Consider the following 27,203-nt stretch of genomic DNA (forward strand, 5'->3'; position numbering starts at 1 on the left):
CCTGGCACCTCCGTGGCCTCTTCCTCCAAGTGTAGCCTCTAGGCCTCGACCGCACGGTCTCTTCCGACCCTGCGCTCCGGGCCGCACACAGCCCAGCCCAGCCCAGCCCAGCCGCGACTCTGCAGGGGACCCTCCAGCTCACCTCCCCCCGCCGCTCTCCTGGTACTTCCAGGCGCACACTCACGGCGGCACCGGGCCTTGCGCTGAGCGTCCGCTCCCAGTTCGGTCGGTTAACACTCAGAGAAACCGCGGCCGTGGGCTACGAAACCCGGCCGCTCCATCCTTCCCGGAGGCCACGCAGGACCGTCTCCCACCACGGAAGAGGCCGAGCACGACAGACACTGTGCGCTCCATCCTGACATGACCACATGTGTCCCCCCACACGCTCCAACGCGCCTCTCACTCACGGCTCTCGCCACATTTTGCTGCACACACACAAGTATGTTCCCTGGTCTCGATGCCAAATTTTCTTTTCACTTTTAGTTTTTAATTTAAATTCAATCTAATTAACATATGGTGTATTATAAGCTACAGAGGTAGAATTTAGTGATTCATCACTTGCACGCCACACCCCATACTCTCCCTTGATGCCCACCACCCGGTCACCCCGTCCCCCCGCCATCTCCCTTCAGCAACTCTGTTTCCTAGTTAAGAGTCTCTTACGGTTTATCTCCCCCTGTTTTCCTCTCATTTTGTTTTCTCTTCCCTTCCCCTATGTTCATCTGTTTTGTTTCTTAAATTCCATCACTTTTAGTTTATTACATATATTCTTCCAAGCTTCCACAAAAACTTTCTGAAATCAGATGGAACATATTAATAAACAGAAACTCCGCAATGATAAAAAAACAAAACAAAACCTAATTTTACAGAAGTTGACCCTATTTTGAAGGCTGTTTTTAATCTATAAAATTGCAGTGTTTCAAAATTATTGAGAAATTTAGAATTTTGAAATGAAATTCCAGGAAAGTAGTGTCTTCTGCTCAAATATTTAAAGGGGAGGAACCTTCATTTCCTAATCCTTTTATAAAAGGCAAAATGTCCCAAGGCCCGCCCTTCCCATGGTTTCTAGCTGTCCTTTCCCGCGGATGAAAAGGAGGAGGTCACCAGTCCATGGGGTGAGGACCAAGGAATCTCCCCCTTACCCGTGGGGTTCTCATCTGGTCCCTTCCTACCAGTATGTCTCGTGCGCTCTCCAGACTTGCTTTCAATAAGTGCTATTATTTTTCCTTCCCACACAAGTTCTAAAAAACTAAAGTCCTGTCATTCTTATGTCTTACTCATATGACTGTCTCCACACTTCATCAATCAGTGACCTAAAATATCTACCTCTTTGCTGTCTTTTTGTTTAAATTAGCATTTGTCAAATTCTCTGGTTCTTTTTACTCTTATAAAAATTATTAAGGACTTTATGGATTGTATCTATTGATATCATTTTAGAAATGGACACTGAGAAACTTAAAATACTAATTCGTTAAAATAATAAAATGTTTAACAGTCACATAAATCATGCTATTAAAATATCTATATCACAAAACAAAAAAAATTAAGTAGAGAGAGTGGCACCATTTCCCATTTCTGCAAATCTCATTAATAGAAGATAGCTGGATCTTCATATCTGCTTTTGCATTCAATCAGTATTTATTAGAAAATGAGAGTTAAAAAAGGCAAATAACATCCTACTATTATTATGACAACAGCTCTAACCTTGTGGACCACAGTTTGAGAACTGCTGGTTCGGTGACTGACCTGACTTTTGGTTTTGATTAACCCTATTTTCAGATTCTGACAGCGTGCCCTGCAGAGTTCAAAGAATTATTCATTCGTCTGTGTATGAATCATGACAAGGGGCTTCTCTGGCTCCCGAACGCTGGAGCACTCTCTCCACCCGGGAGCTGGAAGGGTAGGTGCCCCTTTCCCCTCCTCTCAAACGCCTAATGACCCTGATCTGTTCTGACCACACGTAGTCTAGAGGGGGGAGGAATACGCTAGCTGCAAACTCCCAGCTCAGCTCCACGCTCTGTCAGAAACCCCCAGTCATAGTCCCAAGAAGACGACACAAATGTCACAATGCGTGGAAGTAAGAGAAAAGGTAACTGAGGTCTGTGTAGCAACAGCAGCTTTTAGCCTCTCTGGTTTCAAAATATCACCTACAAAGAAACCCAAATTGAGGTCTACAAATTCTTTTCCATAAACTTTCGTTCGAGTTCAGGTTCACACACAAAAGGCAATTTCAAGGTCTTTCCACACAAACTGCAGGGCTGGCTGCTTCCTCTCTAGGTCGGCCTGGGTGATTAACGGTTTACCTGTCCTCATCCTTCTTTAGCTGGACGGGAACACATTTTGTGCTTTCCTACCCTGAGCCTTCCAACGCCGACTGCAAGTAACCAGATGCGGTTGGTCGTTGGACAGTATCTCTCCCAAGGGGATGGCAGGGGGAGAGTAAAAGAAAAAGATACCTGGGTTTAAAAGCAACTTTCAAGGCTGCCTCTGGCAAATTCCAGAATCTTAAGGACAAATAGTCTTGGAAGTTATTCGACAAAGGGGGAATATCCTGCTTCAGGCCAAAACCTGAAGCCAGAACACTGATGCGTGACACAAAGAAAGTTGCTGAAGTATATCCTACACCCCATGACCCCACGGACAGCGGAAGAGCCTGCACCTTCTCAGTGACAGCTGCACACAAGTTCTCCTGTAACATTAAACAGCAAATTACAGGAGAGATCAGTTTGTATAATGTCTTGTCGCCCATACTTATTTCTTAGGCTCAAAACTTTGGGCAAAATTATTCTGAACAAAAAAGCTGCCTGCTGAAATTGGAAATTGTTTAGAGCTGATGTCACGAAATTTATGAGCCTGACAGTCAAGGCTGGCAACCAGTGCTCCTACTTGTGAAAGCAGCTGCAAGTTGGGATCTTTGGTTGCTAAGCTTTGTTATTTCCTGGAATTCTGGAGTTTGTAAGGGGTCTCAGAGATGGCCTAGCACAGTGACTCACTCTTCTGGTAAACTGATGTCCCGAGATACTAAGGGACTTGTCCCAGGTCACCGGCTTACTGGGTTGCACAGCCCAGGCTTAAAACATGGGTCTGTCTCTTTAATTTTTTTTTAATCTACTGATCTTCTGATTCAAACAAACCTCAAACAGTCTCTTCAAAAGGATCCTGACACCCAGGCGAACATCTCATTGAATTGCCGTGAGCAAAGGAAAACATTACACTGCAGATTCTGAAATCACCAGATTCTTCAGAAACCCAGATGACAATCCACTAGGACAAACATGCAAGGAAGGCACAGAGCACACTAATGACATTTGCCCCGCCATCAGCCCCACACCCCAGCCCGACACCTGGGAGGGGACTGACTGGCAGGCGGCGGGCACCGGCGAGGACGCCGGCCGTGCACAGCAGCAGGTCGCTTCCCCTGGCGGAGGACGATCGCGCCCGGAGTTATCGCCGCCAACCGCCGCTTCCCTGCACCCCGCCGCTCCCGCACGTCTGGCCGTCGGGTCCTGACCGTCCCTCCTGACCCGCGGCCTTTCCAGTGCTTCCCCCGTGTCCCTGCTGGGGGCCTGCGCCACGTCCTGCTACCTAGCCCTGGCACTGGTTTCTCGTCTCCCAGGAGACGGTTCCCGTTCTCCGATCTCCAGGAGAGGCTCGACGGTCTGCGCTCTCACCATCACTCATCGGACAGAACGGGCCTCTCCGTCGCTGAATCTCGGGAGGCTGCGGATCTCGCACGCTATTGTACAACCTCATTAAACTAAAGCTATCCTCGATCACCTCGTTTTACCTTTTCTTGTGGATTTTAAGCTGAAAGGGATAGAAGCTTTTGTTTTCTCCACGGTGTCTTCCACAGGTCAGCAGTGTTGCCAAAAACATATGAAAACAAATCAATAAATACTTATACATAAAGAAACATCCATTCTTTAAAAAATATCAAGTCAAGACGTAAGTGTACGACTATCAACACCCTGCCTCAGGCCCTTTGCACTTTGGCACCTCAGGCTTAAACATTCTTCTCCCAGATGTTGGCGGGTTCACTCCCCCAGCCTTCCAGTCCTCTGCTCAGATTACACCTCCTCGATGAAGCTTGGCGCGTCCATCCTTCAGAAAACTGCAACTCGTCTCCTCCACCCCTCCTTCACGTTCCCAATCCCCTACTCTGCTGTTTCTCCCGAAGCCTCTCTCCCCTTCCAACATACAGAAGTTACCACAGTTTTGCTTACTGAAGGCAACCTACACGAGGAGAGGGGCTGGGGCAGGGAGAGTGGTCACTGATGGATCTCAGACACTCAGAACCCTGACTGGCACACAGACGTCACTCAACAGACGTTTCTTTAAAGAATTGAATAAAAGAATTCAAACGTTATTTTAAGGAAATTTTAAGTTATTTTATGTAAAATGTTATTTTGAGCTCATTATTAATATACTTTGATATACGTGGAAATAATAATATAAATAGGCTATACGTATTACAAAGTATAATATTTTTTAGTAATGGCTACAATAAACATATTTACCCAGAGTAGGCATGAATGAAAATGTACAATTACCAGTCAAATAATTTTTATTTTTTTTATTTTTATTTTTTTAATTTATTTTTTATTGGTGTTCAATTTACTAACATACAGAATAACCCCCAGTGCGGTCACCCATTCACTCCCACCCCCCGCCCTCCTCCCCTTCTACCACCCCTAGTTCGTTTCCCAGAGTTAGCAGTCTTTACGTTCTGTCTCCCTTTCTGATATTTCCCACACATTTCTTCCCCCTTCCCTTATATTCCCTTTCACTATTATTTATATTCCCCAAATGAATGAGAACATAAAATGTTTGTCCTTCTCCGACTGACTTACTTCACTCAGCATAATACCCTCCAGTTCCATCCACGTTGAAGCAAATGGTGGGTATTTGTCGTTTCTAATGGCTGAGTAATATTCCATTGTATACATAAACCACATCTTCTTTATCCATTCATCTTTCGTTGGACACCGAGGCTCCTTCCACAGTTTGGCTATCGTGGCCATTGCTGCTAGAAACATCGGGGTGCAGGTGTCCCAGCGTTTCATTGCATTTGTATCTTTGGGGTAAATCCCCAACAGGGCAATTGCTGGGTCGTAGGGCAGGTCTATTTTTAACTCTTTGAGGAACCTCCACACAGTTTTCCAGAGTGGCTGCACCAGGTCACATTCCCACCAACAGTGTAAGAGGGTTCCCTTTTCTCCGCATCCTCTCCAACATTTGTGGTTTCCTGCCTTGTTAATTTGCCCCATTCTCACTGGTGTGAGGTGGGATCTCATTGTGGTTTTGATTTGTATTTCCCTGATGGCAAGTGATGCAGAGCATGTTCTCATGTGCATGTTGGCCATGTCTATGTCTTCTTCTGTGAGATTTCTGTTCATGTCTTTTGCCCATTTCATGATTGGATTGTTTGTTTCTTTGGTGTTGAGTTTAATAAGTTCTTTATAGATCTTGGAAACTAGCCCTTTATCTGATATGTCATTTGCAAATATCTTCTCCCATTCTGTAGGTTGTCTTTGAGTTTTGTTGACTGTATCCTTTGCTGTGCAAAAGCTTCTTATCTTGATGAAGTCCCAATAGTTCATTTTTGCTTTTGTTTCTTTTGCCTTCGTGGATGTATCTTGCAAGAAGTTACTATGGCCGAGTTCAAAAAGGGTGTTGCCTGTGTTCTTCTCTAGGATTTTGATGGAATCTTGTCTCACATTTAGATCTTTCATCCATTTTGAGTTTATCTTTGTGTATGGTGAAAGAGAGTGGTCTAGTTTCATTCTTCTGCATGTGGATGTCCAATTTTCCCAGCACCATTTATTGAAGAGACTGTCTTTCTTCCAGTGGATAGTCTTTCCTCCTTTATCGAATATTAGTTGCCCATAAAGTTCAGGGTCCACTTCTGGATTCTCTATTCTGTTCCATTGATCTATGTGTCTGTTTTTGTGCCAGTACCACACTGTCTTGGTGACCACAGCTTTGTAGTACAACCTGAAATCTGGCATTGTGATGCCCCCAGATATGGTTTTCTTTTTTAAAATTCCCCTGGCTATTCGGGGTCTTTACTGATTCCACACAAATTTTAAAATAATTTGTTCAAACTCTCTGAAGAAAATCCATGGTATTTTGATAGGGATTGCATTAAACGTGTAAATTTCCCTGGGTAACATTGACATTTTCACAATATTAATTCTGCCAATCCATGAGCATGGAATATTTTTCCATCTCTTTGTGTCTTCCTCAATTTCTTTCAGAAGTGTTCTATAGTTTTTAGGGTATAGATCCTTTACCTCTTTGGTTAGGTTTATTCCTAGGTATCTTATGGTTTTGGGTGCAATTGTAAATGGGATTGACTCCTTAATTTCTCTTTCTTCAGTCTCATTGTTAGTGTATAGAAATGCCACTGATTTCTAGGCATTGATTTTGTATCCTGCAATGCTACCAAATTGCTGTATGAGTTCTAGCAATCTTGGGGTGGAGACTTTTGGGTTTTCTATGTAGAGTATCATGTCATCGGCGAAGAGGGAGAGTTTGACTTCTTCTTTGCCAATTTGAATGCCTTTAATGTATTTTTGTTGTCTGATTGCTGAGGCTAGGACTTCCAATACTATGTTGAATAGCAGTGGTGAGAGTGGACATCCCTGTCTTGCTCCTGATCTTAGGGGAAAGGCTCCCAGTGCTGCCCAATTGAGAATGATATTTGCTGTGGGCTTTTCCTACATGGCTTTTAAGATGTCGAGGAATGTTCCCTCTATCCCTACACTCTGAAGAGTTTTGATCAGGAATGGATGCTGTATTTTGTCAAATGCTTTCTCTGCATCTAATGAGAGGATCCTATGGTTCTTGGTTTTTCTCTTGCTGATATGATGAATCACATTGATTGTTTTACGGGTGTTGAACCAGCCTTGTGTCCCAGGGATAAATCCTACTTGGTCATGGTGAATAATTTTCTGAATGTGCTGTTGGATCCTATTGGCCAGTATCTTGTTGAGAATTTTTGCATCCATGTTCATCAGGGATATTGGTCTGTAATTCTCCTTTTTGGTGGGGTCTTTGTCTGGTTTTGGAATTAAGGTGATGCTGGCCTCATAGAACGAATTTGGAAGTACTCCATCTCTTTCTATCTTTCCAAACAGCTTTAGGAGAATACGTATGGTTTCTTCTTTAAACGTTTGATAAAATTCCCCTGGGAAGCCATCTGGCCCTGGACTCTTGTGTCTTGGGAGGTTTTTGATGACTGCTTCAATTTCCTCCCTGGTTATTGGCCTGTTAAGGTTCTCTATTTCCTCCTGTTCCAGTTTTGGTAGTTTGTGGCTTTCCAGGAATGCGTCCATTTCTTCTAGATTGCCTAATTTATTGGCGTATAGCTGTTCATAATATGTTTTTAAAATCGTTTGTATTTCCTTGGTGTTGGTAGTGATCTCTTTCTCATTCATGATTTTATTAATTTGAGTCTTCTCTCTCTTCTTTTTAATGAGGCTGGCTAATGGTTTATCTATCTTATTAATTCTTTCAAAGAACCAACTCCTGGTTCTGTTGATCTGTTCCACAGTTCTTCTGGTCTCGATTTCGTTGAGTTCTGCTCGAATCTTTATTAACTCCCTTCTTCTCTTGGGTGTAGGATCTATTTGCTGTTTTTTCTCTAGCTCCTTTATGTGTAAGGTTAGCTTTTGTATTTGAGTTCTTTCCAGTTTTTGAATGGATGCTTGTATTGCGATGTATTTCCCCCTTAGGACTGCTTTTGCTGCATCCCAAAGATTTTGAACGGTTGTATCTTCATTCTCATTAGTTTCCATGAATCTTTTTAATTCTTCCTTAATTTCCTGGTTGACCCTTTTATCTTTTAGCAGGATGGTCCTTAACCTCCATGTGTTTGAGGTCCTTCCAAACTTCTTGTTGTGATTTAGTTCTAATTTCAAGGCATTATGGTCCGAGAATATGCAGGGGACAATCCCAATCTTTTGGTATCGGTTCAGACCCGATTTGTGACCCAATATGTGGTCTATTCTGGAGAAAGTTCCATGTGCGCTTGAGAAGAATGTGTATTCAGTTGAGTTTGGATGTAAAGTTCTGTAGATATCTGTGAAATCCATCTGGTCCAGTGTATCATTTAAAGCTCTCGTTTCTTTGGAGATGTTGTGCTTAGAAGACCTATCGAGTATAGAAAGAGCTAGATTGAAGTCACCAAGTATAAGTGTATTATTATCTAAGTATTTCTTCACTTTGGTTAATAATTGATTTATATATTTGGCAGCTCCCACATTCGGGGCATATATATTGAGGATTGTTAAGTCCTCTTGTTGAATAGATCCTTTAAGTATGATATAGTGTCCCTCTTCATCTCTCACTACAGTCTTTGGGGTAAATTTTAGTTTAACTGATATAAGGATGGCTACCCCTGCTTTCCTTTGAGGGCCATTCAAATGGTAAATGGTTCTCCAACCTTTTATTTTCAGGCTGTAGGTGTCCTTCTGTCTAAAATGAGTCTCTTGTAGACAGTAAATAGATGGGTCCTGCTTTTTTATCCACTCTGAAACCCTGTGCCTTTTGATGGGGTCATTAAGCCCGTTCACATTCAGAGTTACTATTGAGAGATAAGAATTTAGTGTCATCATGATAACTATTCAGTCCTTGTTTTTGTGGAATGTTCCACTGAACTTCTTCTTAAAGGGGAATTTTAAGAGGCCCCCTTAAAATTTCTTGCAGAGCTGGTTTGGAGGTCACATATTCTTTTAGTTGCTGCCTGTCTTGGAAGCTCTTTATCTCTCCTTCCATTTTGAATGAGAGCCTTGCTGGATAAAGTATTCTTGGTTGCATGTTCTTCTCATTGAGGACCCTAAATATATCCTGCCAGCCCTCTCTGGCCTACCAGGTCTCTGTGGAGAGGTCTGCTGTTACCCTAATACTCCTCCCCATAAAAGTCAGGGATTTCTTGTCTCTTGCTGCTTTAAGGATCTTCTCTTTATCTTTGGAATTTGCAAGCTTCACTATTAAATGTCGAGGTGTTGAACGGTTTTTACTGATTTTAGGGGGGGATCTCTCTATTTCCTGGATCTGAATGCCTGTTTCCCTTCCCAGATTAGGAAAGTTTTCAGCTAGAATTTGTTCAAATACATATTCTGGCCCTCTGTCCCTTTCGGCGCCCTCGGGAACCCCAATTAAATGTAGGTTTTTCTTTCTCAGGCTGTCGTTTATTTCCCTTAATCTATCCTCATGGTCTTTTAATTGTTTGTCTCTTTTTTCCTCAGTTTCCCTCTTTGCTATCAACTTGTCTTCTATGTCACTCACTCGTTCTTCCACCTCGTTAACCCTCGTCGTTAGGACTTCTAGTTTGGATTGCATCTCATTCAATTGATTTTTAATTTCTGCCTGATTAGCTCTAAATTCTGCAGTCATGAAGTCTCTTGAGTCCTTTATACTTTTTTCTAGAGCCACCAGTAGCTGTATAATAGTGCTTCTGAATTTGCTTTCTGACATTGAATTGTAATCCAGATTTTGTAACTCTGTGGGAGAGAGGACTGTGTCTGATTCTTTCTTTTGAGGTGAGGTTTTCCTTCTAGTCATTTTGCTCAGTGCAGAGTGGCCAAAAGCAAGTTGTATTGGGAAAAGGAGAAAAAGAGAGGAGAGAAAGAAGGAAAGAAAAGAGAAAGAGAAAAAAAAGGGAAGAAAAAAAACGGAAAAAAAAAAAAGAAAAAGAGAAAGAAAAAGAAAGGAGAAAAAAAAGGGGGTGGGGGAAGGAAACAAACCAAAAAGCAAAACAAAACAAAACAAAACAAAACAAAACAAAAAAAGGAACCACCGGGGAGTATCTTCTGATTCTGTGTACTTTAAGTCCCTTGGCTTCTCCTGGAAGTTGTCCGTCTAGCTGGTGTTCTGGGGGAGGGGCCTGTTGTGCTGATTTTCAGGTGTTAGCAGTTGGGGGAGCTGCTGTGCCCCTGCCTGGTGCAGGGCTCGGTGGGGGTTGTTTACCCCGTGAGGCCGCAGGAGGAACAGCCCCAGTGGCGGGGCAGCTCTGGAAACCTGGATTCAGCTCCGGCAGGAACTCCGTCTGCAGGGCCTGGAGGCTCCGGGGCGGGGCCGCTGATGTGCTCAGCTGGGGCAGGAGCGTCCTTGCTGTCCTGGGCCCTCCCGGCCTCTGCCTGTCCCGGAGAAGGCCGGATCCTGGGCTGTGTCCCGGCGCCCTGTGCTCCGGAGCCTGCGCTGGTGGATTCGCGCTCCCGGGCCGCGCAACCCCCTCCGCGGAGCCGCCGCCCGAGCCCCTCCGAGCTGCTCCTGGAACCGCGCAGCCCCCTCCGCACGGAGCCTCTTCCTCTGCCCGAGCCCGGCCGAGCTGCTCCCGGGCCGCGCAGCCCCCTCCGCGGAGCCGCCGCCCGAGCCCCTCCGAGCTGCTCCTGGAACCGCGCAGCCCCCTCCGCCCGGAGCCTCTTCCCCTGCCCGAGCCCCTCCGAGCTGCTCCCGGGGCCGTGCAGCCCCCTCCGCGGAGCCGCCGCCCGAGCCCCTTCAGCTGCTCCGGGTCCCGCCGGGTCCCGCCGTGCGCGCTGCAGCCCTTAGGGAGCTCGGCGCACTCTCCTGGGTGCGCAGGTGTCTGTTACTGTCCCGGGGAGCCCGAGGGCATCCCCGCCCTCCTGGGTCCTGCTCCACCTCCCCCGAGCCCCTTTCCCCCGGGAAGGTCGGTGCAGCTCCTGCGTCTCCGGGACGGGGCTCTCCTGTCCTGGGGACACTCGCCCCGGCCTCAGCCCGGCTCCTCGCGGGGCCCCTCCCCCTTGGAGGCCTTTGTTTCTTTATTTCTTTTTCCCCGTCTTCCTACCTTGATAGAAGCGCGAACTCTTCTCACTGTTGCATTCCAGCTGGTCTCTCTTTAATTCTCAGGCCGAATTCATAGATTTTCAGGATGACTGGAAGGTTTTCTAGGTACTTTAGTGGGGACAGGTGACTTGGGGACCCTACTCTCCCGCCATCTTGCCCCTCCTCTCAAATAATTTTTAAAAAGGATAGAGAATGAAAATGTACAATTACCAGTCAAATAATTTTAAAAAGGGATAATTTTTAAAAAGTAACTGCCATGCTATTACTATTTGTAATCAATGTCAAATGTACTTTTTAAAAAATACTTATTTATTTGAAAGTGAGAGGGAGAGAGAGAGAGGGAGAGAGGGCGGGCCAGGTACAGACACACGAGGTGGGGAGGGGCGGGGTGGGGGGAGAGAACCTCAAGCGGACTCCACAGTTATGGAGTTTTTGGCAAAACTGCTGACCTGTGGAGCTGCTGAGCTGCCCTGAGCTGGACTCGAGGCTCGATTTCAGGACCCCGAGAACATCACCTTAGCTGAAACCAAGAGACAGACACTTAACTGACTGAGCCACCCGGTCGCCCCAATGCCAAGTATACTTTTGACCGAAACTTCACGACTTATCTTTGTTTCACTTCCCAGGTCGATAGGAAACCATAATAAGGTTCCGCTCTTTTAAAAACCTGAGATATAAGACATATAACGTTATATTAGGTTCAGGTATACAACATAAGATTCAACAGTCGTACATATTGTGATGTGCTGCTGTACACGGTGAATTATTTCTAACCATGGTCTCTCTGCTAAAATGTTCAATTACCTTCAGCCTGAACATTACTCAAACCAAAGAAAGTGCAGATAGCTAGTCATAAGCACAAATAGCGTTATTACACATAAAACCCACTTTTACTGGCCCCCAAAAAGGTGCTCACATGAAACAAAGTGGCTTAAAATTATGATTTTAGAAGATTATCTGTAGGGGCCCCGGGGTGGCTGAGTCAGTTAAGTATGTGACTCTCAATTTCAGCTCAGGTCATGATCTCAGGGTCCTGAGAAGGAGAGGCTGGCTCAGCATCAGGCTCCACGCTCAGCAGGGTCTGCATCTCTCCTACACCCTCCCGTGGCCCTCCCCCACACGTGCTCTCTCTCTCTCAAACAAATAAATCTTTAAAAAAAATAAGTTCTGGGCAGCCCAGGTGGCTCAGTGGTTTGGCACCGCCTTTAGCTCGGGACCTGATCCTGGAGACCCGGGATCGAGTCCCGCGTCAGGCTGCCTGCATGGACCCTGCTTCTCCCTCTGCCTCTCTCTCCGTCTCTCATTAATAAATAAATATAGTCTTTAAAAAAATAAAATAAAAAAACAAAAAAATAAGCTCTGCTTTAAAAAATTCTCTTTGAACTTAAATGGCAAATAATCATGTAACAAATCATACTCTTTAATTTAAATAAAACTGTTAACCCCATCAAAAAGTAAATTAAAGTTCATCTCTTCTTGAACAGAATTTCTGCTACAGAAGTAATACCATTTATTAAGGCCTTTATATAAATGATCTCTTGTAATCCTCATAAAAATCCCAAGAGGCACATGTGATTATTCCCAATCTACAGGGAGTAAATTAAGGTTCATGTAAAGTTAACCAACCTGCCCATTATTATGCAGCTAAAAGACGGGAGAGCTGGAGTTGAGATGCAGATTTCTCTGGAGGCCAAGTGGTCACCTCAACACCAGGACGCCCGCCCCTGATGTGCGAAGGCCAAGCGTGTTGACCCCCACAGCAGAGAGCAGAAGGAAACAAGAACTTCTAGAAGGCCAACCCGACGGTCAGAATGGAAGGAAAGGAGAAAGAACTTCTGGACAGAAATGCAAATGGAACTGGTTGGCCTTGATTCCTCCAACAGCGACTACCAAGGTTCCAATCTGTGGAAGGCTCTGCAGCGGGCACTCCAAGTGGCCGTGCCTTTACCACGTTCCCAGCCTTCGAGCTGCTCAGGCCCACGAAGGTCAGGAAAACAAGGCAATTTAGCACTTGCGAAATGACTCCCATGGACCAGTCCGTCTCAGGAACTGCAGACGTTATCTTATTTAATCCACAGTCTTATAAATGAACCTGCACGTAGGCTGAAGGCATCACAAGGTGCTGGCGTGCGAGTCTGAGCTCAGCGCTATGAGGACCCGCAGGGAGACCCTTTCACCCTGCCCTGGGGTACAGCGGGCTTCTCCTAAGAATGGGTTTGGGGCCCGCAGCCCATTCTTACAGGTGGGAGAGGAGCTTCTCAAGGGACGGGAAGCTGGCCATAGGCAAGGGGACCCCGTGTGCACGGGCACTGATATGTGAACCGAGCAAGTGTGATATCAGGGTAGGAGGGCTGTGACAGGTGAGGCTGAAGGAATGGGCCGGAGCTGACAGGTGTGGGGCTCACCCTTCGGAAGCTGTTGAGTCTACACCCAGAGGAGTGGTGTGATGGCAGCAGGACGCGGAGTATGTGATGGCGGGAGCTGGTGACCACGGACAAGAGACGGCAGGACCGACGTGGAGCTCAGAGCAGCAGCCCAAGCGAAACGTGCAGCAGACAGAGATTGTTTTTTTAAAGATTTTCTTTATTTGCTCATGAGAGACAGAGAGAGAGGCAGGGACCCTGGCAGAGGCAGAGGCAGGCTCCCCGCAGGGAACCCAGTGCAGGACTCGATCCCGGGACCCGGGGTCACAGCCTGGGCCAGAGGCCGACACTCCACCGCTGAGCCCCCTGGGGGCCCCTGGACACAGAGATTTTTAAGGAACCAGTGGAACGGAGGCCGAGGAAGTATGCAGGGCATTCTGACGTCAGCGGGCGAGGGCCGCGAGCGCTGCGAGGCTGGAGGGGAGACGCGGCCCTGCCTCCTGTTGTGGGCTGGCCAGGCCGTGGAGCCTGCCCCAGGGGGGAGGCGGGGAGGGAGGCGCTGGGCCCCGGGGATGACCTCCCGCAGGTGTCCTGGCCGCGGCCGGAGGGCAGGGAAGTGCACAGAGTCGGCATGGGGCTCAGGGGGCACTGAGGGGAGCGCGAGGCAGAGGCTCAGGTGGCTCCGCGGGGCGCACGGACACAGCAGCCGCCCCCCAGCCTGGCCCTCCTCCCACCTCCTGGGCCCTGGGGCGGGCGGCCCTGCCCCTCTGCAGCCGTGGCTGACGCTCCGGGCGCCACAGGCCCGCTGGCAGGTCCTTGGGCCCCCGCACGCCGGGAACTGACAGCAGGGCGGCTGCCGGTGGGGGGCGAGGGGGCGGGCACCAAAGCACGCGGGGCACCCGCTCGGGATAAGCACCTCTCCTTGGCGGCGGCCCGCCGGGGACCCGGGGCACAGCTGGGCACCGAGCCCCCGAGCCCCCGGCCCGCGCTCCCGCACCTCCCTCCCTCCCCTGTCCCGGGATCGACCCCCCTCAGGTCTCTGCCTCTGGGTGTCCCAGCAACAAGTACACGCATGTCCAAGCAGGGCCGCGTGGGTCGTGCGAGCGGGGCGGCGGGACGAGCAAGGAAAGCTGATCGGCCTCCCGCACCCGCCACGGCCCCGGTGGCCCGGGCTTCGCAGCAGACCGTGGCAGGCGGCCTGGCGGCCCGCGTCCTGACGGGCCATCGGGGGCTCAGGGGACACCTTCCATGGGGACCAACCCGGAAGCGCCCAACGGTCCCTCTGGCCAGACTGTGCCGGCCAAGTGCAGGGCCCTGCCTCCCGCGTTCGAGCCCGCTGCCCATGGAAGGCAGGCCAGCAGGCTGCGCGGCCGTCACACCGTCACACCGGGCGCCGCGGGGCCCGGGACACACAGCTGGGTGGCCGGCGGGTCGGGGCGCCCCCCACAGAACCCAGCGTCGGCCGCACCCCGAACCCGAGGGCACCGGGAGCATCGGCAGTGAGGCCCGCGTCCCCACGTTCCAGCTCTCCCTGGGAGGAGGCTCCAGCGGCCACGATCCAGAGCAGCAGACGCGCCCGGACGTCGTGGCAGACAACTGGCAGCGCAGCGTTGGCCCAGCAGAGACGGAACCAGGAGGTCCGAAACCCCAGAAGCACCGACAGGAGGGCCACCGCGAGGACGCCTCCTCCCTGGAGCGGCTCTAAGTCACCGGACGTGGATTTTCACCGTCTGCCTGGTCACCTCCAGCGGGAGACGCTGCTGTCGCCGAGGCAGATGATATGGAAAGGAGCTCAAAGTACGGAGCACGTGACACGCATGGGCGCGGTCCTAAGGTCGAGAACCACATCAGATCATCCTCACGACGACCCGGGAGACAGTCATGACGATTATCCCTGTTCTCCAGCAAAGGAAACTGAGGCACAGAGTACAGCAACCTGCCCGGGTGGCCCCGTGACACAGAGCTGTGGCTGACGTCCAGGCGACGGACTCCAGCGCCTGTGGTCCTCACCTCTAGGCCCCGTCCACGCAACAGAGGACGCTAATCCCCGCACTCACTTGGCCGTGATGCTTTCCAGCGCGCTTGCACCGACGCCCTGGGCGGAGCAGCAGGCACGGAGCGGCGGCCCCGCGGACACAGCCCTGCCGGGAGCTCCTGCTCAACAGCCACGGCCACCCAGTGATCACGCCAACCGGCGTAAAACGGCAGCGACGACACGGCCCAGGGGACGGGCCCGCGGCCCAGGAGCACCCACACTCAGGGATGGGGCCTGCTGGGGCCAAGGGGGTGCTGCCTGAGGCAGGACACTGAACCTGCAATGTGACGGACGGGCTCAGTGGGCCCGGAGAGCTTCGGGAGCCAGGGCTCGCCGGGGCACCGGGTCCACGCGCCCACGGAGCTGCTGAGCGGGAGCGGTGGAAAAGCAGCCCTGGGCGCCTGGTGCCCAGCGGCGGAGCAGCTGCTTCGGCTCAGGCCGTGACCCCGGGACCCGGGATCGAGTCAGGGAGCCTGCTTCTCCCGCTGCCTGCGTCTCTCCCTGGGTGTCTCATAAATAAACGAATAAAATCTTTTTTAAAAAAATAGGAACAACAGAAAGTAGCTGCGGCTGAAACTCCAGAAGGGAGGGCGCCGAGCTAAAGGAGGCAGTGGAGGAAAGGCCCAGATCCCGCAGGGGCAGGGCCCACGGGAGACTCGGAGCCCGTGCCCAGGAGCAAGGGAAGCACTGAGGGGCCTGGCAGGGGAACGGCAAGGTCAAGCACGTATCTTGAACATCCTCCCACCGCCAGTATGGAAAGTGGACTGCAGGAGGCAGGGTGGGCACGGGAGGACCCGCACGGAGGCCCACCATGGGGCCCGGAGCGGACCGGGAGGAGGGTGCGGGCAGGGGTCGGGGGGAACCCGGCAAGGTTAGGACCCGGGAACCAGTCAACAGGAAATACGGAGGAAGCGGAACGTCAGAGAATAGCTCCGCACAGAGATCAACACGTTGGGGCCACTGTCACATGGGCGCCAACAGAGCCCCGCCCCAGGGACGACAGCCCAGGGAGGGGAAGCTGAGCCAGAGCTGGCTAACGGCCTCCGTGATGAAAACGGACCGGCCAGAAAACGGGGGAAAGCCGGGGGAGCACAGGGCTGTGGACGCAAATCAGGAGACTATTTCAGGAAGAAAGACAAGAGCTAAATGCTGCAGGAGGCCAAAGACGACAACCTAAAAATGTCAGCAGGTCAGGCCCCAAGGAGATCTCGGACACGCCAGAGCCGGAGCGGGGGTGCAGAGTCACGGGGACGGGTCCTGGGAGGACTGCGACTCTGGGACAGAACAGAGCTACGATGTCTTTGTTCTCATTAAAACAAAACAATAACGGGCGCCTGGGTGGCTCAGTGGGTTAAGGACCCGACTCCTGATAAGCTCAGGTCATGATCTCAGGGTCGTGAGACAGCCCCACATGGAGCTCTCTGTCCGCGGGGAGGGGGGCTTGGCACTCTCCCTCTCCCACCCCCGCCTCTCCCTGCTGTGTGATCGTGCTCTGTCTCTCTCAAATGAATAAATAAATAAAATCTTAAAAAAACAAAACAAAAACGGCCTGGGTGGCTCAGTGGGTTAAGTGTCTGCCTTTGGCTTGGGTCATGAACTCAGGGTCCTGGGATCGGGCCCTGCATGGGGCTCCTTGCTCAGCGGGGAGCCTGCTTCTCCCTCTCCTTCTATCCCTGCCCCCTACTTGGGTCCCCCTCATTAAATAAATAAATAATGCTTAAAAAAAAAAAACAGAAACCAATGCGCAGGATCCAGGGAGGAGGCAGACATTAGAGAGGTTAGACTAAGAGAATGTCACTTGGAACATGATGCGCTCATTAGCTCCCAGCCATGGCCTTTCTGGAACACAGATACACCACTTGATGTGCTCAAGAGACGAGGACGACCGCCATCTGAATCAGTAATACCAGGTCCCCGGGAGGACATCCTTTGTGGCAGATCACGTCTGGAGATGACGGGTAAGCGATGTCAACCTACCATGTGCTACACTGCATCTCCTCAGCACCCGATTTAAGACACAGAGCAATCCAGGAGTTCCTACGGACACTCACGCTGCAGAATCCACGTAAAAGTGGGACCAAGAAGCGCTTCGAAAGTCCGTAACCGCAATGGAGATGCCACAAAATAATCCTGGGCCAAAGAATGCCCTTGGCATCTGCATTCACTACTACTTGACTGAGTTTTAGGAACAAAAGAGGACAGGATGACACGCACGATGACATAACTGGAGGAGAGAAGCTGATCCTTGAGACGTGCTGAGAGGTCTGTGACCCACACAAAACCCTAATGACGCACTAACGCCCACCCCAACAGGAAGCACGGTCTTTGACAAAACCACCTTCAGTGAATTACACTGGATGAGCACACGGTAAGCTGCCGGCACGTCGGCACCCCAGGCCCCGTCCTGCTAAGCAGAGAAACAGTTCCTCCGTGAGTATGGACGCCGGAATGCACCAGGATCTCTCCCGCAGGAGCGGCCCAGCTGGATGCTCAGCACAGGTAGCAGCTGACCCTCGGTATTCGCAGGCTACCTGTCACCACCGAGAACACGACGTCCCACGTGCGCTCATTACAACCACAGGAAGAAAGAACTCACCCAAATCATCTTGTTACATTAAAGGCTCAAATTCTTTTCTTCTTCTTCTTCTTTTTTTTTTTAACATCTTTTTAGCCATGGCTAAATGCATGGAATAACACAAGCCTCCAATCCATTAGTGACCATCGTGGGGCAACTCCCTGCAGCTGGGCTTAGTGGCACGGAAAAAAAAATTAACTTGGTATCGTAAGAGGAGAATCCTAGCTCTGCCACCAGTTCTTAACACGTGACCTACAATACATCACAGTCTAGGGGAGGGTGGCATTAGCTGTAGAAGAATGAAGGTCCCTTTCAATTCTACTATCTCCTTGTCTCCTCCAAGAGGATGTTGAATCACCTTCTTTTAATATCGTTGGATACTTCTTCCCGGAGGCATCATGGTGCATAGTCACCAAACTGCTTCCTAATCAACGGTTAGAACACGGTAAGGAGACACTGTGCGTATAGTATTATCAGGTATCCTGGGTTGAACAGTGTCTTCCCTAAATTCATGCCCATCTGGAACCTCAGGATGTGATCTTATTTGGAGCAAAGGCCTTTACAAATGTAATTAGTTAGGATGAGATGATTCTGGATTACGATGAGCTTTTTTTTTTTTTTAAGATTTTATTTATTTATTCATGAGAGACCCAGAGAGAGAGGCAGAGACACAGGCAGAGGAGAAGCAGGCTCCCTGCGGGGAGCCCGATGCGGGACTCGATTCCAGGACCCTGGAGTCACATCTGGAGCCAAAGGCAGATGCTCAACTGCTGAGCCCCCCAGGCGTCCCTAGGGTGAGCTCTCCATCCAGTACTGCTGTCCTTATAAGAAGGCCACGTATAAACACGGAGACACGGAGAAGAAGGGGACATGAAAACAGAGGCAGGGGTTGGAGGGACACATCTACGAGCCAAGACTTCCAGCAACCACCAGAAGCTAGGAGGAAACGAGGATTCTCTCGTAGAGCCTCAGAAGGGGCCCTGTCACCACCTGGCTGGGACTTTAGTCTCTAGTGCTGGGAGAAAATAAATTCTGTCGTCCTCAGCCCCTGGGTTGGCAGTACTGGTGAGAACGGCCCCAGGAAAGCAGGGGCCAGGCACTGGTCACGACTGCTCTCACGGCCACACGTGAGGACTAAGACATACAATACCTCAGACCTTCAGAATATGAGCAAACACCCGGGGAGTTCGAGACACTGGTTTTAGGAGATTAAAACAGCTCTGACGATTCTTAGTGACCTTGTAGTGGATGCTAAGGATTATATTTTCAAAAGGTAATTTCTCCTTTTATTTGAAAAAGTAACATCCTGCACACCTCTTACTGGAAGCATCAGCCTTCTGGAAGGGGACACTTTTTGCCTCCCTGGTGCAACCGGACCCTTTGCCTGATTCCTGCGACACAGATGCCCAATCCCTGGGATCCTGCCAAGGCATACACCCCTGGGAATCCCACCAGGTGAAGCAGCCTCAGGCACACCGCCCAGGGAGTAAGTGCCGGTGACACAGAGCGATGCTCTCGGAAGGCTGTTAATCTAATCTGTAAAATAGGAATCTCCAAATGATAGGAAACGGCGTGAGACGGTATATTCCTGCAACAATCCCAGACGCTCAACAGAGCTGTAGTCTAAGCAAAAGAAGAGGCCCTGAAAGACTCCTCAACAGCGCAGTCTGGGGGCCCACCAAGCGTCAGGAGCGGGTCGTATTTCTGCTTCCACTTCTTGGCCGTTTGCTTTAGTGAAGCTCCGTTTATGAGTTTCAAGCAGCAAAGGACAGACATCAGGTTCTTCCGTGCGCCCCAACTGTCGCGTGCTAGCCGTCGGAGCAACCACGGCCCGGGCTAAGCGCCCAATGAGCTGTCAGCACCCGGACCACCCCAACTAAACGCCTTCCTTCCGCGCTTCGACGCTGTAGAGCGTCTGCGGTGGGCCGGGGACTCTGTGGGGACACAGACTGAAGCACACGAGGCCTCTGCCTCCCGCCAGGTCGGCCTAGTGAAGGACACAGCCCCACAGACAAATGAGGCCACACGGCCAGGACACTGAGGAAAAACAGACGCAAGCTGCCCGTGGGCCAGGACCACGGGCGGGACAGAAAGCCTTGAGCAGGAACACTCTCTGCACTAGGTGGCGGCTCCCGACGGCACCCTACGGCCCCGGACGCAGCCCGGGGAGCAGGACACACAGCTCGCCAGGCACACAGGGCTCCCAGCTGGGTGGACAGCTGCCTTCCGGCCCAGGTATGCGTGGGCCTTGGCGTCCTCGGGTGACAGACAGGGCCCCTGGGGCCGGGGCTGGGCGCTGGGTACACACCCAGTGTCAGGGCGAGGCGGAGGCACAGCACCGTGTCTTCTCTCTCCTTTCCACCCCATGCACAGCCCTGTGAGCTGACAGCGGCATGTGCCACGGGAGCACTATCCCCACGGGAGCACTATCCCCACGGGAGCACAATCCCCACGGGAACAACCACAACAGGACACAGCCATGCACGGTTGGTGTCATGATCATTATCCTGAACGCTAAGCATCGTAAACGTCAATCTTTTCTTCTCATCCCAAACTTACCATAAGCACATATATGGAAACAACCTTCAGAGAACAGAGATTTATGATTTGGGGGATTTGTTTAAAAAAAAAAAAAAAACCTTCAATGAATACGCATTTATCCCGCAAGATTTCAATAAAAACTTTAGTTCATTAACAGTTGTTTTTTTTTAAAGATTTTATTTATTTATTCATGAGAGACTCAAGGAGAGAAGCAGAGACGCAGGCAGAGGGAGAAGCAGGCTCCCTGTGGGGAGCCCGACGCAGGACTCGATCCCAGGACCCTGGGGTCACACCTCAGGCTGAAGGCGGCACTAAACAGCTGAGGTACCCTGGCTGCCCGCCCACGAACAGTTCTGATGAAGCAGAAAATCCATATATTTATAAAGATTAGCATCTACACCTGTCTATGACTAAGGCGTTATTCAGTAAGGTTGGTGAAAATTGGCTTAAGGAAGTTCTTTCATTTCTGCATGGACATTTCCTTACCAGTTATCCTTTCCGAATACCTTAGAAACTCTGCCGAGGATGCTGGAGGGAGATCTTCCCTGCTGGGGATCGAGCTCCTTCATAAGCCAACTACTCATCCTGAGCCAGGACCCCAACCACCTTGTACACTATCTCTACTTCTCAAACTGGTTCTTTTGTCCCCAAACCTTTCTTGCCCTCTCTTACCGCCATGTTTCCCTCCCCTATGCCATTCACCTTGCCTGAAATACCTTCCCTTCCCATCTTCAGCCAAAGGAACCCCAGCCCACCGCCAACACCCAGTTCACATCCAGTCTCCATGGAGCCGGCCCGGACCATTACCTCCCACGCTCTCCTCACCTCGCTGTCCTGTCGGCATCACACTCACTGGTGTGCTGCTGGGCTATTTTTTTTTACTGTGTTACTTATTTCCTAATTTCACTCTCCCTTTTCCTCCAACTGAGTAAGCTTTCAAAGACCAGAAGCCACACGTTAGAATTGAGCACATTTAGATTTACTCGTTGGCTGGCTAGAACACATGAGGTATCGTGACAGAAAATTTCGAAGTCCCACTTCAGCATGAATAGCCTGCACAAGATGACTGACTTTTTGGACATTAAAACAGATGACATTTCTGAAAACTCAACATGAATTCTATTGCCATAACGTTTTCCCCTGCAGAAGGTGATTCCATTGTGACAACCGTTTTGAATGGCAACAGAATTATACAAATAAATTATCTCAGAATTCAAGCAGATGCTTATCGCAGCCAGCTACACTAAATAGTAAGAGCGTTTGCACTTTAGTCAACAACTTATTCAGCAAACTATTCACTGAGTCCCTAATTTGTACAAGGAGCCACACTAAGATCCACTGGGAGAGATGATGAACAAAAGACCGGCAAGTCCTCAACACTCAAAACTTTAATGGAAGAGACAGACTTGAAAACTTTTTACAAAACGAGTTAAATGAGCAATACAGTATAGCTAACCTATGGAGTAAGGTGGGTGATTAACTTCTACTGGTGGACCTTAGGAACCATCCGTCAAAACACAACAAAACCAAAAAAAAAAAAAAAAAAAAAGGGAAAAGATGACATTGGAATGAGGCGCTGAGAGATAATTGGGACTCTGCAGACCAAGATGGCAGAAGGGGGGTCGGGAAGACAAGGTCCGTGAGAGCAGGATGTGCAGACATGAAAGCACAGCCTCACCCATTCTAGCTCCTCTCGGTAGGTGGTGACCTAACCTGCTGCTTCGTGAGAAGCTGAAAAGGCCGTTTCCCTCCTACACCTCATAACTGTCTCTTCCCCACGGCTACACTCTCCAAGTGGTGCAGGACCCCCCTGCTGCTCGTCATCCTGGTGCAGCGCTCCCTCTCCCTCTCCTTCCTTTCGCAGACAAGTTTTTGTAAGCATGGTCGGTGCGGTCGTCTCTACTTCATCTCCAATTCATTTGATTACATGAGGTTAACTACTTCTTGAATCCTTTTTATTCGGCAGAATAAACAGAAACAAGGATTTACTTTCTGATTTCCTCTTTCTTTTAAAATAAGTTAACCAAAAAAAAAAAAAAAAAAGTTAACCAGTATTTCTTTTTATTTTTATTTTTTATTTTTTTTTATTTTTTATTTTTTCCAGTATTTCTTTTTAAAATGTATTTGCTATATTCAGGGAACAGAGAATGAATAGTCTGCACAGGATTTCTCACGTCCACAAACTATTCAACAGCTGAGACTGTAAGTACTTCTCACCCCCATGAGAACGCTGAACCTTAAGCCCTTCTCTCCATGTGCCTTCCCCTAACTCAGCTCTTCACAGTTCTTCACATGAGAAGAGGGAGCATATACAATTCATCCTCTTCGACAACATAAAACAGGTCCTTTTAAGGAATTATGTCATACGAGCTGGGTCCTTAATCTCCTCTAGAAGATCAGGGTAAGGTAAGGTCTGGTACATTCACGCTGCACCGACATCCCTACAGAAGAACCCCAGCCAAGACCCCTTGATTTACATTCTGCTTCTCCGGCAGTTTCATTTACTAAGGGAATAATGGCTAAGATGGTCTCTCCTCTTGTACATGATAAATAGCCAGAACTCTCCGTAACTTACTTACTTTGCTCACCTTTCTTACCTTCAGAGCCAAATTTATCAGCACCCATTAACCACCTACACTGATTCCAAAAAACGCAAAGACTCACCCATATGTTATATACACTTCAGCCTTTTCACGGACAGTGAGTGCTACATATACTGTTCCATGAACTGTTGGACAATATATAGATCTTAGCTCATCTTTTCAGATTTCCTTTGCAGTGAATATTTCAGTTCACTGAACAATCCAGTTACCCCCCTTCATCTTTTAAAAATATATTTATCCCCCCGCCACATCCCACTTTTTAAAAATAATTCTCCTTCGAGCAGATGAAGATCTGTATCATTCACTTCTCTTCTGTCCTCCTACTGAACAGAGTTTACAGACCTACCGACTGCATTGGACATTATAGAAACTGCATAAATATTTGTCAATAGGCAGATTTACATATAACAATATTGTTAAAATTTCCATAAAGGTCACCAAACAAATGTTCTGACTAAAGACCAAATGGAAAATTTCAAGCCCACCTCTTCAGACCCCTTGTAAGAATCAGGTTAAGATTACAGATGGAAACCCACATTCCATATGTCTAACTATTTAAAAGTCATACATCAAGTTAAACTATTAAATAAAATATGTTCTCCTCCACTAATCCTGACAAATAGCCCTTCAACCACCTGGCAGTGCAGGAGTGACTCCAGAATTTTTAGACCCCTGAAAGCTCCACAATATAGTACATGCAGGCTCTCTGCTGTTTGGGGTCAGGAAAATGTCATTCAGGTCCTCAGAACAAGGGGTGGTGGTGTGAGGGCCCAGGCTGCGCACACCCCCTTGACCGCTTAGGTCCTTCATCCTGTGGGGAAATGTGGCCGGAACAGCGTTCTCTCACTCAGGGCCCCAAAGAAGGGCCTCTTTTGCTGGGTCTGAAGGCAATACTGGCTGATTTACCAAAATGGAGAATTTACCAGATCGGTCTTGTTACATTTACCTAATATACCAGCTAAGATTAAATATATAAAAAGATGATTAAGTGGTAAAACCTGAAATTCCAATCCCTAATCACTTTAGTTCCCTCAAGATCTATAATAAAAGAGCCTAATACTTATCTGAATCTACCCTGAGGCCTCATGTAGAGTCTGTGCTTTAACAATTCATACAATTTACTGGACTCTACTCACATGTTCGAGGGAGTTAAGACAAGAAGGAGCAGAGAAGAGGGAAAGGAGGAAAACATCAAGTATCAGAGATCAGACATGCGGGTCAAAGAAGACATTTCCCTTGTGTTCTGTCGCTGGTCGAGGAAGCATGTGACCGAAGGACCATGATGAGCCATCTGATGACTGCGGGCTCTCACTCACTCACAGACTCAAGCAGCTCGCTCACTGGCCTCACAAAGTCCTCTCCTAGCCACTGTGTCCACGGCGAGGCAAGCTGAATCTTGTCAACGTTTAAACTGAGACGCCCTACCCCTCACCGTAATCGGCTGCACTGCAATGTCCACTTCACTTAGCAAGAAAATTAATTTGTCAGTTTGAAAAAAACTAATACATAACTTTCATCACAATACACATATGCATACTCCACGGGAAGGGAAGTATTTCAACTGGAAATCTTATTGACGTGTACTTACTGAGATTGTACCATTGTCTAGACCTATGGACAGTCTTCTTGTTTCCGGGTTAAAAGACATGCATGAACATGGAGCTGAAAGAAATGAACATGTTGATGAAATTAACAAAATGATGATTCTCATTGATTCAGGAGTGACTAACTAGCTAAAAGTGTGTGGCTATTTTTTCCCCCACTATTTCCTGAAAAACAGTTCATTTAACACCCACTCACCAAAAAATAAAAACAGTAATTTTACAACCAACCCCTAGTTTTTCAGTTACCCTTTTAATGAAAATAACAAGTAAGATATTCTCAAACTGGACTAGTTCCAGGGGGCTTGGTCTCAGCTGTTCCGTCAGTATGGAATCTAAACGCGCGTGGCTACATTAACAATATTTTGTGCTGTGTAATCGCTGTCTCCGGTCTCTCTCTTCCACTCAAACTCCATCTGTAATACAAACAACCTATCTTTTCTCAACTAGGCGGAAAAAAAAAAAAAAAAAGATCTTATAATTCCCTCCTCCCCTGACATACACATACTAGTATAAAAATCTGTTTTGTGATTCTGAATTGACTCAGGGCATGTGGACTAACAGAAATCTTTTACTCTCAGCACTGAAGGCTGTTAATTGGGAAAAAAAAAACTGAGGCTCTGTCTCAATTTGAGGGAGAACCAACCGGACACAGGGCCAGGCTCTACTGGAAAAAATATCAAGTCTGGATAGGGCCTCCCTGTTCCGCAGAATTGGCTACTACCTGAGTAGACCTGAGCCTAAGTAAACTAAGCATGCCTGGAAGCCAGCGTGGCCAAGAAGTGCCTGCTGAACACACAGCTTCCAGGTCCCTGCCTCCTCCGTCTACACTGGCTCGTAAGAATGGGACGTGTTGACAGTTTATCCCAACTGAAATCGCTGTTCGATAAACGAGTCCAACGCAAATTTTAAATGTCTCTTCCACCTTCACAGCCCAGTAGATCACAAACTGCTCATCATCATAATCAGCCTCAGATATCTTTATTCCTGCTTTCTACTGCTATGATTAGATGTCTTACTCAAGGTCACACAGGAAGAAAAAGTTGGAGAAGGTTCAAAGACATAATTCAAACACACAATCCTATTTTGAAATACCCAACTTAGATTGCCTCTAAACTACAAAAGAATTTCAAGTTCTACTGACAGAGCCACTTCATAAACACATCACTTGGTAACATTCTTTTTGTTCCCTATAAGAGGACCCTGAACAGAAAAGATCTTCCAAACTGTATCAAGTATTTACTTTTTTCTAATTTTCAATCATGATATATTCAGAAAATGGAAACACAGAAAATAATCCTCCCACGACTTCCACCAGTACAGCAGGATATCTTCACTCTGATGAGCCACAAAATTAAAATGGATTCCCGAAAGTACACTGCTGAAAAAAGCAGTCAAATGGTATTTAATGTGCTGCTCTAAAGAAGTCAGTCTTTCTCACCGGTGGCCCATAAACTATGTTGGCACAATTTCTAGGCAGGTGTTAAGATGCCAGGTCTCATAAGCTTGTAACGTGCGTTCAGAATTAAGATCTAACAACTTGATTGGAAAGTTATCATATTTGCTGAAAAAAAGAGAAAAATAATGTGATTACAACTACATCAAGTATATCAACACCTAAAAATGTACACGGAGAAATGAAACAGGTTTTGTATTTGTGTGACAAGAGTATTTCTATGATTCTGTCTTTGATCTTATTATTCTGCTATTACTGTTAAAAGTTTTAAATAGCTAATGGTTTATTAGGATATAAGCATGAGCATATGAAGTACCACTTGATTGCCGCCCAAAGGGCTATAAACTAGTCAAGAATAACCTTATCACTTTAGCTGCCTCTGCCTGACCATATAAAAGTCTTTCTGTGTGATTTCCTCCAAAGTTCATATCTGGTTATGTAAAGAAAACCCACTGATCTCTGAACGTGACTTAAATGACTTTTTTACAACACTGCACAGGCTACGCTGACATCTATACTGCTATTTCTTTATTCCTGGATTTCTTCCCCTCTTTACTAAATTTCTTATTTTGAAGAAAAATTTGGAATGCTTACTATGTTCCAGGCATATGATATAATGATATACAAGGAGCTATAGCTGCCATCATGGAGTTTATAGATTGTGGCACCAACCATGTACAGGAACTGTAATGTCACCATTAGAGTCCAAATCACTTTATGTTTACGGTAAGAAACACCACCAGAATTCAGAATCCAAAAGGAAAAGATCTTTCCCTTAGGGTCACATAAACAAAAGAAATTTAGAAATCCTGTTGTTCTAGAAGCCATATGCTTGAAACCCAGGATGGTTCTTCTAGACAGGGGATTGCCAGAGCTAAAGACCATTAGCTTCCAGACGCCCCTAAAGACCAAACCACCCCTCCAAGGGGGCACCAATGGTAAAACAGCAAGTCAGCCTGTGTGTGTGTGTGTGTGTGTGCAGGAAAGACTTCTGGTAGGCGAGCCTTATGAGGCTCCTCAAACCATTTCCCAACTGTGACACTGTCACAGGGACAGGCCCTCACTTGGTTCCCATAGACCCTGGCAGGGCCAAGAAGGGAGTGGACTGAAAAGAATACTGATGCCCGTATTTGTTGTTACAGCAAACATCTTTCCTTGTGGGAAGCAGAGGAGTAGCTAGACTGACACAGAGATCCTTCTAACTTCAACTCCAGAAATTA

At 48.1% G+C, this 27,203-nt stretch overlaps 1 protein-coding gene and 1 long non-coding RNA gene across 7 annotated transcripts in view; one reads left to right on the forward strand and one right to left on the reverse strand.

Annotated features, from left to right (window-relative positions):
• WDFY2 (WD repeat and FYVE domain containing 2) overlaps nucleotides 1-27,203 on the reverse strand; it is a 162,455-nt gene that overhangs the window by 59,593 nt on the left and 75,659 nt on the right. For 3 of the 6 annotated variants that reach the window (XM_038569406.1, XM_038569409.1, XM_038569405.1), the window contains exon 3: nucleotides 24,515-24,588. The exons of 2 other annotated variants lie outside the window; for them this stretch is intronic. In XM_038569406.1, the coding sequence (XP_038425334.1) occupies nucleotides 24,515-24,588 (74 nt within the window). Of the gene's footprint in view, nucleotides 1-24,514; nucleotides 24,589-25,968; nucleotides 26,092-27,203 lie in introns of those variants that run through there. One more of the 6 variants, XM_038569408.1, reaches the window with a different exon arrangement.
• On the forward strand, nucleotides 1,027-4,366 carry LOC111091790. Its single transcript, XR_005376110.1, has 3 exons — nucleotides 1,027-1,115; nucleotides 1,780-1,900; nucleotides 3,144-4,366. It is a non-coding gene; the product is annotated as an uncharacterized LOC111091790 (long non-coding RNA).

Source organism: Canis lupus, chromosome 22 (assembly GCF_011100685.1).
Source record: "Canis lupus familiaris isolate Mischka breed German Shepherd chromosome 22, alternate assembly UU_Cfam_GSD_1.0, whole genome shotgun sequence".
Lineage (NCBI taxonomy): Eukaryota > Metazoa > Chordata > Mammalia > Carnivora > Canidae > Canis > Canis lupus.